General features: G+C 40.1%; 1 protein-coding gene across 1 annotated transcript in view; it reads right to left on the bottom strand.

The window, feature by feature from the left end:
- LRRC1 (leucine rich repeat containing 1) overlaps positions 1 to 15,424 on the bottom strand; it is a 113,776-nt gene that overhangs the window by 8,103 nt on the left and 90,249 nt on the right. The window contains exons 9-10 of the mRNA XM_073336268.1: positions 15,127 to 15,245; positions 10,430 to 10,513 (exon numbers count right to left, since the gene is read on the bottom strand). Coding sequence (XP_073192369.1) covers positions 10,430 to 10,513; positions 15,127 to 15,245 — 203 coding nt within the window. The remainder of the gene's footprint in view (positions 1 to 10,429; positions 10,514 to 15,126; positions 15,246 to 15,424) is intronic.

Genomic DNA, 15,424 nt, shown 5'->3' with positions numbered 1-15,424 from the left:
AACCTTATATTTCAGTGTTAACATTCTTGGATCGTTTTTGTACCTCACCAAGCACAACAGAGCTCTGGGCAATATAAAATGTTAAATAAGCCAGTCAGCTCTTAACGTTTGTTGAGATTGCGGTCACTAGAGTCAGCAACTAGCAACAGTGTGAGACAAAGTAATAAACATCTTACAAATAAATGTCTTTGGTATAGCTCAAACAGTGACACCATTGTTTTATTAGAAGTTTCCAAAACTGATCCCTTCTTTCCCATACAAGCTGCCCAATATACTCTAATATCCTCTGCCTCCAGTCTTTTTCCAAATGTGATCATTTAACTCCCTCCATCCTGCCAACTAAGCTTACCTCATCCACAGCACTCCACATGGGTAATATATCCTCTGTTCATCATAGATACAAGTTTCTACACCCAGACTTTGATGCAAAATATATTTTCACATAAAATGCATAGTTAAAAATAGCATTAAATTGGTAAAATCCAGCTTCAATGACCTTTGCTCTGGATGGCTACTGATAACAAGAGTACTGAGGTTATTGAATTCACCCAGCAGAAAGCTTCTTCAAGCAATTCACTGGTTGTTCTCCTTCAGATGAGAACCTTACTTACCTTGGGTCTGCTAATCTTATATATGTTCACAAAAAAAAGAACAAAAATCCCTCTTACTTAAAAGTATATTTCTTTCCCCTTAATCCATGTATTAGGCCAAAATATCAGAAGCCTTTTGAAACTTTCAGATCAAGTTGATTTAAAACCTGACTGCATTAGTAAAAGCAGAAGCTACAGATGTGGATCCTAGTCTAAAAAGTAAGACTCTTTCTACACATATATACACACACACAATTTAAGTAGTTTAATAATATTTTATTATTCAATTAATTAATATTCCCTCTCTCAAGTGAGCCAATATATAATTGATATTATCCAGGATGCCTCCCCTTTAGCAGCTCTCTCTCCAACATGAAATGTTTTCTATTGTCAGCAACACCACCAACGCCACTCTCTTGCTAAAAGAGTAGGCTCCTTTGTAAAGCAATATGGTTCTTTCATTACAAACAACATTCAAAGTTCTTAAAATCCTTGATTACGGATCTTCAAATTACTTGTGTTAGTACCAACTAGCTATCAGAGCAAGCTCTACCTTGGCCAAAGCTAGAAATTAATAATCAAAAATCCATCTAAAATTAAGCTGTGTGTTGTCTTCAAACAAAATAATATGTTTTGATCATATGCATTTAACCCACTACTCCCTTTCTCCTGGGTTAATAAAGGTTTTAACATATTGGATTAAAAAACCCTAACCAAAACAAAAACATCCACCACCTTCATCTACATTTACATATTTTTTCATGGACAAATGCAGTATTTAACTATACTAGAAATTGGCATTGAAAGCATAAGCAAAAATGTTAAAATTACAATTCTTCTGCTAATTACTTTATTTCACCACCTCTTTGCAGCATCAAGTGACCACTCACTCAAATTGTTAATTAAGTTGTCTTGACAAATTCACAGCATTTGAGGTGCCATCTAGAAAAAAAAAATCAAATCTATTCAGTGTCTAATTGGTGCATCTAATATGAGGAGCTGTGAGGACAACAGCTACAGTTAGTGAATGTTAGATGAGCTGGCAAGTGATGACTCACCATACACAAAGTGTTTGTTTTTCTATGAATGAAGTTTGAGTAATTCAATCTTGGGAGCATGAGGATCTGAACAATTTTGCCAGACAAACAGAAAAAGCCATGCAGCCCTGTTGGGATACCCCACTAAGCTGAAAATTTCTATACTTTGACAATGAAGAATGTGCAGTGGAGCCAGCTGGTTTGAGTCATCATGCATTTAAAGCACTTAAATGAGAGATAGAGCAACTGTGGACTGAATAATATTTAAAAGGTTACAAGTTTACCTGACTCAATTTTCCAAGCAGCTAACAATTAAGAAAACACAAGAGACATTCATTTGATTTATTCTTCATCATCTGTACTGAATGGACCATACTATGCTAAAAATGGAGATAAAACATAAATCCCATCTCCCCTAAAGAGCTGCCAAAATTCACATGTGGTTGCTGCTACCTCAATTACTTTAACATGAACTATTCATCAGAACATAGTCTAATAATAAACTCACAAGTCCAGACCATTTGTATTTCAAAATAAAAAATTACACAGACAAAATACTGGAAGCTGTTTATGAAACAATGTTCTTCCATGGGGGAGATAGCATATATTGAGCAATTAACGTTAAGGGAAAACTTTATGACAGGATAAATGAATCATTTGGAAGATAAGCATTTGCTACTATTTCAAGAAAAGAATGCATCCACCCAGCATTGTAGGAAGACACCAGGACCGAAACACAAAAGCCATTGAGGTAGACTGCATGTACTAAACAGCATATTGAAAGAAAAATATGTCACTGTGACCACTATGAAGTAATGCAATACCAGAACACTGTACTTTACTTGGCTGCACGTCATTAATTGACAAAGAGCCAGGGACTCAGGCCATGCTTTTGTTGGTTTGGCAACATCTATTATGCATAATTTCAAACACATATTCAAACCATTACATGTATACTAAACATACAACAGTTCAGCCCTCATTCCACAAAACGTTTAAGCACATACTTAACTTTAAATATGGACTTCACTGATTTTAATGGGCCTACTCATCTGAGGAAAGTGCACACTTCAGTGCCCTGTTGAATTGGGGCTGCTTAAAGTGAGGACATTTTTTAAACTGTCTTTACTAAACTATATGCCATGGAAAGTGCTGATACACAACCAATTTCAAAGTATAGTCTACACACAACTAAACATAACATAAGAAAATATATCTTAGTACGATACAAAAACAAGTTTCTAGGTCTGTTACAACAGCCTTGCATACCAGCCATGTTATATCACGTGTCTGTTTTCCTTTAAAAATTAAAAAAAATAAATAAAACCAAACAAATAAAATCAACCCAGCTGGTCAGATGGCAATTTGTAAGGTTGAATTACATATGTTTAAAATAAGATATCAGAGCCCTACAATTGATAGTTATGCAGTCTACATCTGATAATTGAAAGAAAATTAAGTGTTTAGGATTTAGAAAAATTACATACAAATCATGCACATGCTTATTATTTACATTAAAATGCAAGTGTTCTCGAAAATACACTTCATTGGATAACATGGAAACTCTTCCCTTGTCTTTTTTGGTACAATTTTTTGGTTTTCCTAAGTCTGACTGCTCTTCCAACAGTGACTGCTCTTCCCTTATCCCACTGTGGATGACCCTTAAACCTCAGACATGGGTGATTCTTTCTACTTCCATGGTTTCAGCTCTCATCTCTATGCGGATAATTCAGCTCAGCCCACCACTGATCTTTCCATCTCTGCCAAATTGTACATTGCCATTTCTCTCCAATGTCTTCTACCAGATGATATTTCACCATTAATTAAAAGCGTAACATGATTGAAGCAAAGCTCTATCTTTTCACACAAAATTCTCCCACTCTTCCTCCTTTCCCAGTCGGTCAATACCACCATCCTTCACCTCACAACTTGGGGATCATCATCTGCAACTCTTATCTCATTCTCAACATATGTCCATGTCTTGCCATGTGTTCCTCCACAATAACGTTCTCTCACCCATGCCCTGATCATTTCCAGTCTTGATTCTTGCAGCCTCTCACTTTCTTGATAACCATGACACCCACTACCTATCCATCCCAAATACAGCCATACCACTTCCTCTTTTGACTTTTCATGTCTCCAGTGGCTCTCCCATACCCTATTGCATCATGGACTCTGATTTTATCCTTTAAGGCCCTGCATCACTCACCTTTTCTTGTTCATTTACTGAATCTTTTTTTGTGCTACTACTCTGCAAATTTTGCAAACCTCAAGGCTCCATCTATCTGCTTCTTCTCCTCCCCACTCCTCCCTGGCAACTTGGTATGCCCTTCTTGAAATGGTCTGCAAAGCCAGTACCCTCTCCTCATTTATCCTTCCTGGATGCTCACTTCTTTTCTTTTGAACAATACAGCAGGGGTAAATTATAGTCATATCAGTTGGGACAGTTTAAAAAGAGATGGAAATAACATGACATAACTCTTACTACCTTTGTTACTTTGCTTGAATGTGGTATCCTTCATCCTAGTCAGTGTATCGTCTCTAAATGACTAAACTCTTTGAGGTAGTGCTGCAATATCTACTGAATCTTTTAAAGGAATCAAGGATATCTGGTAGTTGCTTGGTTTCAGAGTAGCAGCCGTGTTAGTCTGTATTCACAAAAAGAAAAGGAGGACTTGTGGCACCTTAGAGACTAACAAATTTATTTGAGCATAAGCTTTCGTGAGCTACAGCTCACTTCATCGGATGCATTCAGTGGAAAATACAGTGAGGAGATTTATATACACACACAACATGAAACAATGGGTGTTACCATACACACTGTAAGGAGAGTGAGCTATTACCAGCAGGAGAGCGGGGGCGGGAAAGAAAACCTTTTGCAGTGATAATCAAGGTGGGCCATTTCCAGCAGTTAACAAGAACGTCTGAAGAACAGTGGGGTGGGGGGATAAACATGGGAAAATAGTTTTACTTTGTGTAATGACACATCCACTCCCAGTCTCTATTCAAGCCTAAGTTAATTGTATCCAGTTTGCAAATTCATTCCAATTCAGCAGTCTCTCGCTGTAAGGAGAGTGATCACTTTAGATAAGCTATTACCAGCAGAAGAGTGGGGTGGGAGGAGGTATTGTTTCATGGTCTCTGTGTATATAATGTCTTCTGCAGTTTCCACAGTATGCATCCGATGAAGTGAGCTGTAGCTCACGAAAGCTTATGCTCAAATAAATTGGTTAGTCTCTAAGGTGCCACAAGTCCTCCTTTTCTTTTTGCGAATACAGACTAACACGACTGTTACTCTGAAACCTGTCATTGGAGTCTGTTTTTGAAGTCTTTTTATTGTAATATTGCAACTTTTACGTTAGAGATCGAGTGACCAGAGAGATTGAAGTGTTCTCCGACTGGTTTATGAATGTTATAATTCTTGACATCTAATTTGTGTCCATTTATTCTTTTACATAGAGACTGTCCAGTCTGACCAATGTACATGGCAGAGGGACATTGCTGGCACATGATGACATATCAGATTGGTAGATGTGCAGGTGAACGAGCCTCTGATAGTGTGGCTGATGTGATTAGGCCCTATGATGGTGTCCCCGAATAGATATGTGGACACAGTTGGAAACGGGCTTTGTTGCAAGGATAGGTTCCTGGTTAGTGGTTCTGTGGTGTGGTGTGTGGTTGCTTCAGGTTGGGGGGCTGTCTGTAGGCAAGGACTGGCCTGTCTCCCAAGATTTGTGAGAGTGATGGCTTGTCTTTCAGGATAGGTTGTAGATCCTTGATGATGCGCTGGAGAGGTTTTAGTTGGGGGCTGAAGGTGATGGCTAGTAGCGTTTTGATATTTTCTTTGTTGGGTCTGTCCTGTAGTAGGTGACTTCTGGGTACTCTTCTGGCTCTGCCAATCTGTTTCTTCACTTCCGCAGGTGGGTACTGTAGTTGTAAGAATGCTTGATAGAGATCTTGTAGGAGTTTGTCTCTGTCTGAGGGGTTGGAGCAAATGCGGTTGTATCGTAGACCTTGGCTGTAGACAATGGATCGTGTGGTATGGTCTGGGTGAAAGCTGGAGGCATGTAGATAGGAATAGCGGTCAGTAGGTTTCCGGTATAGGGTGCTGTTTATGTGACCATCGCTTATTAGCACCGTAGTGTCCAGGAAGTAGATCTCTTGTGTGGACTGGTCCAGGCTGAGGTTGATGGTGGGATGGAAATTGTTGAAATCATGGTGGAATTCCTCAAGGGCTTCTTTTCCATGGCTCCAGACGATGAAGATGTCATCAATATAGCGCAAGTAGAGTAGGGGCATTAGGGGACGAGAGCTGAGGAAGCGTTGTTCTAAGTCAGCCATAAAAATGTTCGCATACTGTGGGGCCATGCGGGTACCCATAGCAGTGCTGCTGGTTTAAGAGCAGCATGGCCTCGAGTGCTGCCATGGCTGGGAAAGGGGAGTGAGCTGAAGAGCAGTGCAAGAGGAAAAGGTGGGCTTCAACTGCAAATTCTGACAAATCATGTAGAGGGAGTCCTGGCTTCAGCTGCCCCAAATTCACTCTCTCTCGCCAGTCTCATAAATTCGAGGTGGCTGTGGCTGAAGGGTTAAACTCTACAATTCCAGTTTATGAAATTAAAGAAATAATTGAAACTGAATGATGTAAAACTAAAGGCCTTAAAGTAAACACATAACTTACCCAAACGAATCCACAGATTCACACCAGAGGTTTTACTTGTTTTGTTATTATTACAGTTGTCTGGAAAATAGGAATCCCTTCCCACAAAAAAATTTATGTTTTTGGAACAAATTTTAATCCCAAACTGGGAAGGAAAAGTCAAAACTGAGAAATATTTCAAGGGAAGGGATTTAAAAAAAACCAAATAAACAAAAAAAGCTATTTTGGGAGACTCTGAACAGCATTTTCCAGCTTCCCAGTGAAACTGACATAAGCCTTCCAGCCTGGCTGTCAGAGTTCAGTGCACACAGCAGCTGGATGGCTGGGGGAAGGCAGAAAGAGAAACTGACAAGAGCCTTCAACAGGGAAACTGTCATTTTGATTTCTCCCCCCAAGGGAAAACTGAAGTTTTCCCAGGAAAAATACTGATTTTGCAAAATGGATATTTTCAGTCAGACAGACAATCATTCCAACAACATTTTTTTGACCAGCTCTACTTATTACGCCAGGTAGTTCTCTGTGTCAGATTTCTGCAGATGTAGGCTCATTAATGAGCACGTAATTACACAATTTAGGATACTTTAAAGTATCCTAAACAGGTGGTTCAGCACACTAGTTTCGCTCATGTTCTAACCGCAGGATGCGATTTAAGATTAGAGTTAGTCACCGAGCAGGTCTTTCAAGTTTAAAGGAATAAACCATTTGTGATCATGAACAAGTTTAAACACATTCAGCTCTTCCTGAAGTTAGAGTTTTGCCACTAGCTTCAATGAGAGCAGAATCATCTTCAAAATACGAATACTGAATACATAACTTGTCAAGCGACTGGAGTATCTGGCAGCCATTCAGTCTTTAACATTTTCACATTATGAATTGCCATCAGGTTCAGAAGAACCTTTGAACCAGAAAGCATCTAAAGAATTATGATGCTAAAGGTTCAGAATAATCTTGAACCATACCATAATTATGTAATAAGGTGTCAATGTCACCTTACTGCAGTAGGGAAAGACTGGTTTTACAAGAGCGTATAGGTATAAGTACATAAATACTTGTTTCACAGGTTTACCCAAACCCCACACCTAAAATAAAGTTTTATTCATACAATTCATAGTTCTGTCAGAGCACTATATTTCATTAAAACAAACAGTTTCTGATATCACAGGTACAAGTTATATCTCTGCTGCAGGGAGACATTTTAGGGGGCCGGAAGGGGAAGAACACATGTGTGTTTAGCAGCTCACACTTGACTACTGACATTTAGAGGTCAGAGACCACCATCTTCCCAATGCCATCCCGACAGCCACCTTGAGTTCAATACACAGAGGGACCAAGTCACCAACGGCAGTTTTTTAAGTGAACGTTCAGACCTCCTTGCTTAACTTCTGTATCAAAATCAGCTTGAGATGGGAATAAATGGGAAAGTGGTAATGAACACAGTACAATCTCACTATTAAGTAGTCACAAGCAGGGTTCTTCCCTTCTCTTACCAAGAAGAGTGAATGAAAAGGTCTTCAATATTTGTAACATTGTTTTGTTCAGTATGGAAATGGACACAATCTTCAGCAAAAGACCAAGCGAATCTCCTCCATGATGAGATTCATCCCTGGAGTCATGATCAACATCATCAGTATCCTTGAAGACACTCCTGAGCCTGGGTTGTTTGCATGGCCCATACTGCATGTGCCATACCACCTACGAGGCTGGTCAGACTCCTTTTTTCTTTTAGAATTGTAGAACATAAGAATCTCCATTCATTCCCCTCCCCGCCCCCCATCCACTTTAACATCATGAATTTGTGCCACAAATAAGAAAAAAAAACTTACGATTTGCTTAAAGCTAGTGTTTGTGGTTAAGACGGGTACTATACTAAGGGAACTGAACTGTTAATTACCCCAAGCACACACAGCATGAGCAGCACAGCAAGCTTCTCCACATGACCCCACGAGTGTTCCATAAGTCTTTTTTGGGGGGAGCAGAATCCAAAAAGGCATTCGTGTTGGCCTGTCTAAGCACAAAGAACTGAGGCAGCCACAGTGGTTTCTGTGACATGTTATTTATGAAAGCAAGTGAAGCAAATGCAATCTACCACGTGGATCCAAGAGTGTAATTTATTTTCCATTTGCTACCATTACCAACTCTGAATTCAAACCACTGACTTTGAGGTGAAAGGCTATAATAGCCATGTGTAATAGAAAGTAACAGACTGCATTTCCTGAAGTTTCAAGGGCTAGCAAATCATGTACAAAGCAAATGCACTTAAGCAGAGTTAGTGTTCCAGAGCATTTTGTTAGTGGTGAAGACATAGATATAAGATTAAAGCCTATCATTCTGATTATAGTGAGCACTAACACACACAAAAAACCTCGGAAATGTTTAGATAAAAAACTAATTAAGTGCACACTGCTTTGTAAAGGTGACTATTAAGGGGTTACACATTTTGTAGCTTCTGTAGGCTGAATGCACTGTGCACCCCAAGGTCTCATTTCCTTCCTCCATCCCCACCCCTGTTCCCTGCATGCCACCCTCCCATCCCCCTCTATTTCAGGGACTCCCAGCAACTCCTTCCACTCCCATCCCGTCTGCCACTGCCAGGGGGCTGTGTATGCCCCATTCTCCCCCCAGGCAGAGGCACAGTATGGCCCACCCATGACATTCATCCCTTCCTTCCTTGCCCTCCCTAATGGCATTTCCCACTATGCCCAGATCTCTGTGTGGCTCCCTCATTCCCCCTAGCCAGGTCTAGCTTGTCTCACCCCACTCCAGGGTCTGTGGTCCCCCCTTCTCCACTCACCATCTCGGTTTCCCCTGATTCCACACCCACATGCTCAGTTTCCTTCCCACCCCAGGGCCCTGGCTTCCCTCATCACCATTACTCCCATCTTGTAGGTTCCTGATTTGGCCCCCATCCACCCACTTCCTTCAGCCCTATTACCAAATTCACTTCCCCTCCCACACTTATCTCACAATCCCTGCCTGCCCCCGCAACTCTTTTTCCAGGTTCCTACTTCTCCCCCTAACTCCAACTTCCCCATCCACCCCAGGTCTCTGTTTCCATCACCACCACAGTCCCACCCTGGCTGCTTCCCATGACCCCACTCCAGGTTGCTCTTCCCCTCTGCAGGTCCTTATTCCTCCCCTCTCCTTCCCCCAACGAACTATCCCTGTAAGGCTCTTATTTCTGTGAGTTCAGACTACAATCTCCCCCTGCAGCAAGCTTAGCTGTTACCTCTAATATGGGTAGGCAGCAGCAGGGGGTAGCAAAGAGGAATTAACACACTGAATCAGTAGCACAGATGGCATTAGAATTCAGGCCACTTAACTCTCTGTCCCATGCTTTAATCACATCACACTGGCTCTCTCTATTATACTCCCTGCCAACCCCAGCAATACCAACCTTTCCAGGTTTTACTGATGAGCTAGACCAACTTCTCAGACCACCATTACATTTAATCCTATTCTACCTTTGTTTTGCTTCATACACTGCTTAAGTTGAGCAAGAAGCCCCAGTGATCACAGCTATAAAACTAGGGTATCGCTAAGCTTAGTATTACACAAATCACTGCTTTAGGTCTGGCTGTTTGATGACACAAGCAGCCTGTAGAGACTTTCATAAAACAAAGATCCCAAAATTGCAGAACCCCAAATAATTTCTTCTCTCTCTCTCTCTCATATTAAAAAAAACCAAAACAACAAAAAAAATCCCACCACCCATGTGCTTTCCAACCACAACTTTAAAGATCAGAATTTCTTGTGGTATCGTCATTCTACCTGCAGAAAAAATTACACCTTGGTTTAAGTGCACTGAGTTATAAGCAGACCTTAAAAACCTGTCTTCAAGTAGTGGTGGGTCTGACATGTACAATCAGATAGTTTCTAAGAAACTATTTAGGTCTTGGACCTCTTGTTCCATTATACCAGCCACTCACTAGCAGCCAAACCACCTCTACTTTTGTCCAGGCCTCTGCAATCCTATAGACAAAGCCTTGGTCATAGCCTGTTAGGTAGGAATATTTTCTAGTAATTTAAGTAGAACAAAAGCTGCTTACTACTTCCTACAAGCACCGATATTCACCATTTTTGTTTGTAACAGACTATCTATAATAATGCATATCTATAATCATAATGGTTGACTGCACACAACATACCTCTTTGGGCAAAGATATTAATTTGTTTCTGTCAACATTCAAATTGTTCAGCTTCTTTAGTTTTCCAATGCTCTTCGGCAATTTCTGTTTCAATAGAAAGTGACACATGAACAAGCTTTCTATTATCACAATGTCAAACAAAACTTTACCTCACTTTGAATAGGATCTAGGAGACAGCCCTTTTTGTAATAAAAAAGTTTACATATAAAGGACTAATTCTATTCATAGTCACAACTGTGCAACTCCACTGATTTCAGTGGCGTTCCAGAGTTGTAACTGAGACAGAATTGGCCTGCTTGTTTCAGCTTCTAACCAAACTGCACTCCTTACTTTATCTTTGTACTAAAATGACCATATACACAAGGTAGAAGATACATTATTTAAGTGTCCTTTAGAAGGCAGTTTTGAAGAAGTGGAAAAACAAATAAGTTCCCGCTAGAACTAAGGGATTGTCTACACCACGCAGCTTTTAGCGACAAGGCTGTGTCGACACTGCCTTGTTGCTAAAAGTCAGGGTGTGTAAACACCCTTTGTCAGCACTTTTGCCAACAAAATACTTCAAGCCCCGCAAGCGGCTTTAGCTTTGTCGGCAGGAGAGTGCTCCTACCGACAAAGCCACGTTCACACTGCCACTTGCGTGGGCAAAACTTTTGCCTTTTGTGTGTGGGCTTTTTTAAGTACCTGAGAAAGACAAAAGTTGTGTCAACAACTTTGCAGTGTAGACACCCTAAACCTCAGATTTTATTTTCATTCAACACGTGTAGCATTAAATCACTGGCTGAAACAACTGATTAACAAAGCAGGGAGCGACACAAAGAGCAACCACATAGCAGTGGGGCCTGCAATTTGACTCCACCATTATTTATAAAGATATGCACAGCACTAGTTGGCATCAAAGGGGAGCTTTGTCTACACAGGGAGCTATTCCCAATTTAAATTCATGTGTGGATGCTCTACTCTGAAATAAGAGCATCAACACACCAAATTGAATCAGGAAGTTAATTCATTTTAAATTCATGCTCCATCTTATTCCTACACAATGTTCATGTGTAGACAAACCCAAAGTAAAAGCTTCCTACACAACAGGCTCTCCAATTCTCTTATTAGTCATGGAAGACTTTAAAATGAATATGTACGTGAATAAATCTTCCCTTCATGTCAAGTTAGATCCTTCAGCAGTTAGAGGTAAACGACAAGGGAATCTGTTTAGCTAGATACAGTATAAACTTTGGCTGCCACTTTCAGACATCATCTACTTCCCCTGTTTGAGACTGTAGCGGGGTGGCTACCCTGCTCCTAAAATAGAAGGGGTTAAAAGCAGCCCAGGAGAAGGCTGTGGCTGGGGATGGCTGATTGGGGAAACAGCCACAGCTGGGCCATGCCCCAATCAGGCCCCAGCTGGCCTGTATAAAAAGGCTGTGAGCCAGAGGCCCAAGGAGTCTCTCTCAGGCTGGGAGAGAGCAGGGCCTGGCTGCCTGCCTGACAGGGTACTGGGAGTGAAGGAGGGCTGGGTAAGGAGCACGTTGAGCGGGGCGCTCCAGGCTGGCAACTCCCCAGGCTGTAGGGCCTGGTCCAAGGCCCATAGAGGTACTGGGAGGCAGAGGAAGGCAAAAGGTCCGAACCCCCTTGCCTATGATGAGTGGCCTTTACACTGCAGTCTGCCCCAGGGAGCAGGGGCTTGGTGATGACTGGCAGTAACCCAGACTGAGGCAAGGTGGGGATAGTGGGTTGGGGGTTCCCCAGGAATGGGAGACCCAGAGGTAGAGTGTGGGGATAATGCCAGGGGGCAGAACCCAGAGAAAGGGGCACCGGGGTCTGTGAGGTACATGGGGGCCAGAGCTGTGCGGATCACCGGCCTGCAGAGAACACTCCATGCTCGAAAGAGCTAATTTCCCAATGACCAGCAGGAGGCGCTGCAGTGGGTCTGCTCCTTTACAGAGGCTCAGTATGAATTCTCATTGGGGACACTGTGGCACGGACAAAGACATTAGGTTACTTCTTGTATTTATACAGGCTCCCGTGCCATCTGCTTCTGGATTACAAGTGCTCAGTTGAGCTCGTTGAGGCAAAACAAAATATCCTCTTGCTATCCAACACACAGAGGATAAACGATTCTTTCTATATCTAAAAGAATCCTGAACTTTTCACTTACCCAAAAAGGTGCAGGCAGGGAAGCAAGCTCCTATTACTATACTCAGGTTATTCCTTGCCGTTCAATAAGCTCTGCTAACTCAACTAAAAGATGTATACAATAGGGCTGTCAAGCAATTAAAAAATTAATAGTGATTAATCAAACTGTTAAACAATAATATAATATCATTTATTTAAATATTTTGGATGTTTTCTACATTTTCAAATATATTGATTTCAATTAGAACACAGAATACAGTGTAAAGTGCTCCCTTTATATTTATTTTTGATTACACGTATTTGGACTGTAAAAAACAAGAGATCTAGTATTTTTCAATTCACCTCATACAAGTACTGTAGTGCAATCTCTTTATCATGAAAGTTGAACTTACAAATGTAGAATTATGTGAAAAAAAAACCTGCATTCAAAAACAAAACAATGTAAAATTTTAGACCATGCAAGTCCAGTCTTACTTCTTGTTCGGCCAATCGCTAAGACAAACAAGTTTGCTTACATTTGCAGGAGATAATGCTGCCTGCTTCTTGTTCACAATGTCACCTGAAAAAGTGAGAACAGGTGTTCTCATGGAACTGTTGCAGCCAGCGTTGTAAGATATTTATGTGCCAGATGCGCTAAAGATTTGTGCTGCATCCACCATTCCAGAGGACATGCGTCCATGCTGATGACTGATTCTACTCCATAACGATCCAAAGCATGTTCATTTTCATCACCTGAGTCAGATGCCATCAGGGGAAGATTGATTTTCTTTTTTGGTGGTTCGGGTACTGTAGTTTCCGCATTGGATTGTTGCTCTTTTAAGACTTCTGAAAGCATGCTCTGCACCCCATCCCTCTCAGATTTTGGAAGGCACTTCAGATTCTTAAACCCTGGGTTGAGTGCTTTGCTATTTTTAGAAATCTCACATTGGTACCTTCTTTGCGTTTTGTGAAATCTGCAGTGAAAGTGTTCTTAAAATAAACAACATGTGCTGGGTTATCATCCGAGACTGCTACAACATGAAATATATGGCAGAATGTGGGTAAAACAGACCATGGGACACACAATTCTCCCCCAAGAAGTTCAGTCACAAATGTAATTAATGCATTATTTTTTTAACGAGTGTCCTCTGGAATGGTGGCCGAAGCATGAAGGGGCATATGAATGTTTAGCATATCTGGCACAGAAATACCTTGCAATGCCAGCTAAAAAAGTGCCATGCAACTGCCTGTTCTCACTTTCTCTTGACACTGTAAATAAGAAGAGGGCAGCATTATCACTTGTAAATGTAAAAAAAAAAGCTTGTTTGTCTTAGCAATTGGCTGAACAAGAAGTAAGAGTGAGTTGACTTGCAGGGTCTAAAATTTTACATCGTTTTGTTTTTGAGTGCAGTTATGTAACAACAACAACAACAACAAAAATCTACATTTGTAAGCTGCACTTGCCCAACAAAGAGACTGCACTACAGTACTTGTATGAGGTGATTTGCAAAATACTAATGTCTTTTGTTTATCATTTTACAGTGCAAATATTTATAATAATAAATATACACTTTGATTTCAGTTACAACACAGAATACAATATATATAAAATGTAGAAAAACATCCAAAATATTTAATAAATTTCAACTGGTATTCTATTGTTTAACAGTGTGATTAAAACTGCAATTAATTGTAATTAATTTTTTAAATTGCAATTAATTTTTTTGAGTTAATCGCGTGACTTAACTGAGATTGACAGCCCTAGTATATAATTTTAGATTAAGTCAGCAAATCACAAGTTAAAGTGAAGCTCTACTTCAAAATATGGACCATGTAAAAATGGCACCTTGTTACTCAGCATCATTGCTCTACACCAATTCAGTCATCGGTGCTTACAGTTCATACCATGGTCAAGAACAGAGTAAAAAGACTGAGGCTACTCACATCTGTTATTCTGATAAATAAGTTTTTACTCATTAGTACTGCAGAGCCAAAATAGCTAAAACTGAACAGGGTTCCATTCTGCTTTCTCCATCAATAAAACTGTGAACTAAAATCTAATTGCAGAGCCAAGTTCTGCCTTTAGTTACACCTGGGCAACATGAACAATTGTTGTTGTTGATAATGATTCGCATATTCAAAACAATCTAAATTGATTTTTCGCTCAAAAGTTGAGTCTACAGGTCTTGCCATTAGGTGAAGAAAATCTTTATACTTGTAAAGAGAGCATACCTTCCATAAGAGTCAGTAAAACAAATCTGTAACCCCACAATGCCATTCTCTCATATAATCACTCGCAGAAAAACAGTTATTTAAAAATGAGAACTTTGATTTACCAATTTTATATTATGGAAAGTTCCTCTTGAATGTATTGTCATTTAAATATACAGAATATATTCTATATGGAAACAATATCACGACTGTTGTAACAATCATGCATTTACTTAATGCAAACTCCACTGTATTGTACTTAGCAGTAACTATAATAGGAGGAGAAATAAAATAAAGGCATTACAACCAGAATGAATCAGGGCATAGCAGCAGGCCTAATTACTGTCAGCTATTTGAGCAGTCAAGACTATACTCACCAGCAGCTGGTTTTCTGTTAGAACTAGTTCAGTAAGGCTTTCACAGTCTCCTATTGCTTCTGTCAACTGAACAAGTTTGTTCTGATCAACCTTCAAGATAGACAAGTTCTTTAAATTTCCTATAGATAAAAGAATTGTTAAGTTTGGTGGTTGGCTTCAACTATACCTGCATCAGATGTTCCCTTTAAGATTAACACAGTCATGTTGTTGAAATTATATTATTCCAGAACATCTGCAATATATGTGAATATCTAAATATTATTTTTTTTTTAAAATAACATTTTTAAAATGTTAATTT

The sequence above is a fragment of the Lepidochelys kempii genome, chromosome 3 (genome assembly GCF_965140265.1).
Source record: "Lepidochelys kempii isolate rLepKem1 chromosome 3, rLepKem1.hap2, whole genome shotgun sequence".
Taxonomy (NCBI): Eukaryota; Metazoa; Chordata; order Testudines; family Cheloniidae; genus Lepidochelys; species Lepidochelys kempii.
This window is presented reverse-complemented; position numbering and strand designations above follow the sequence as displayed.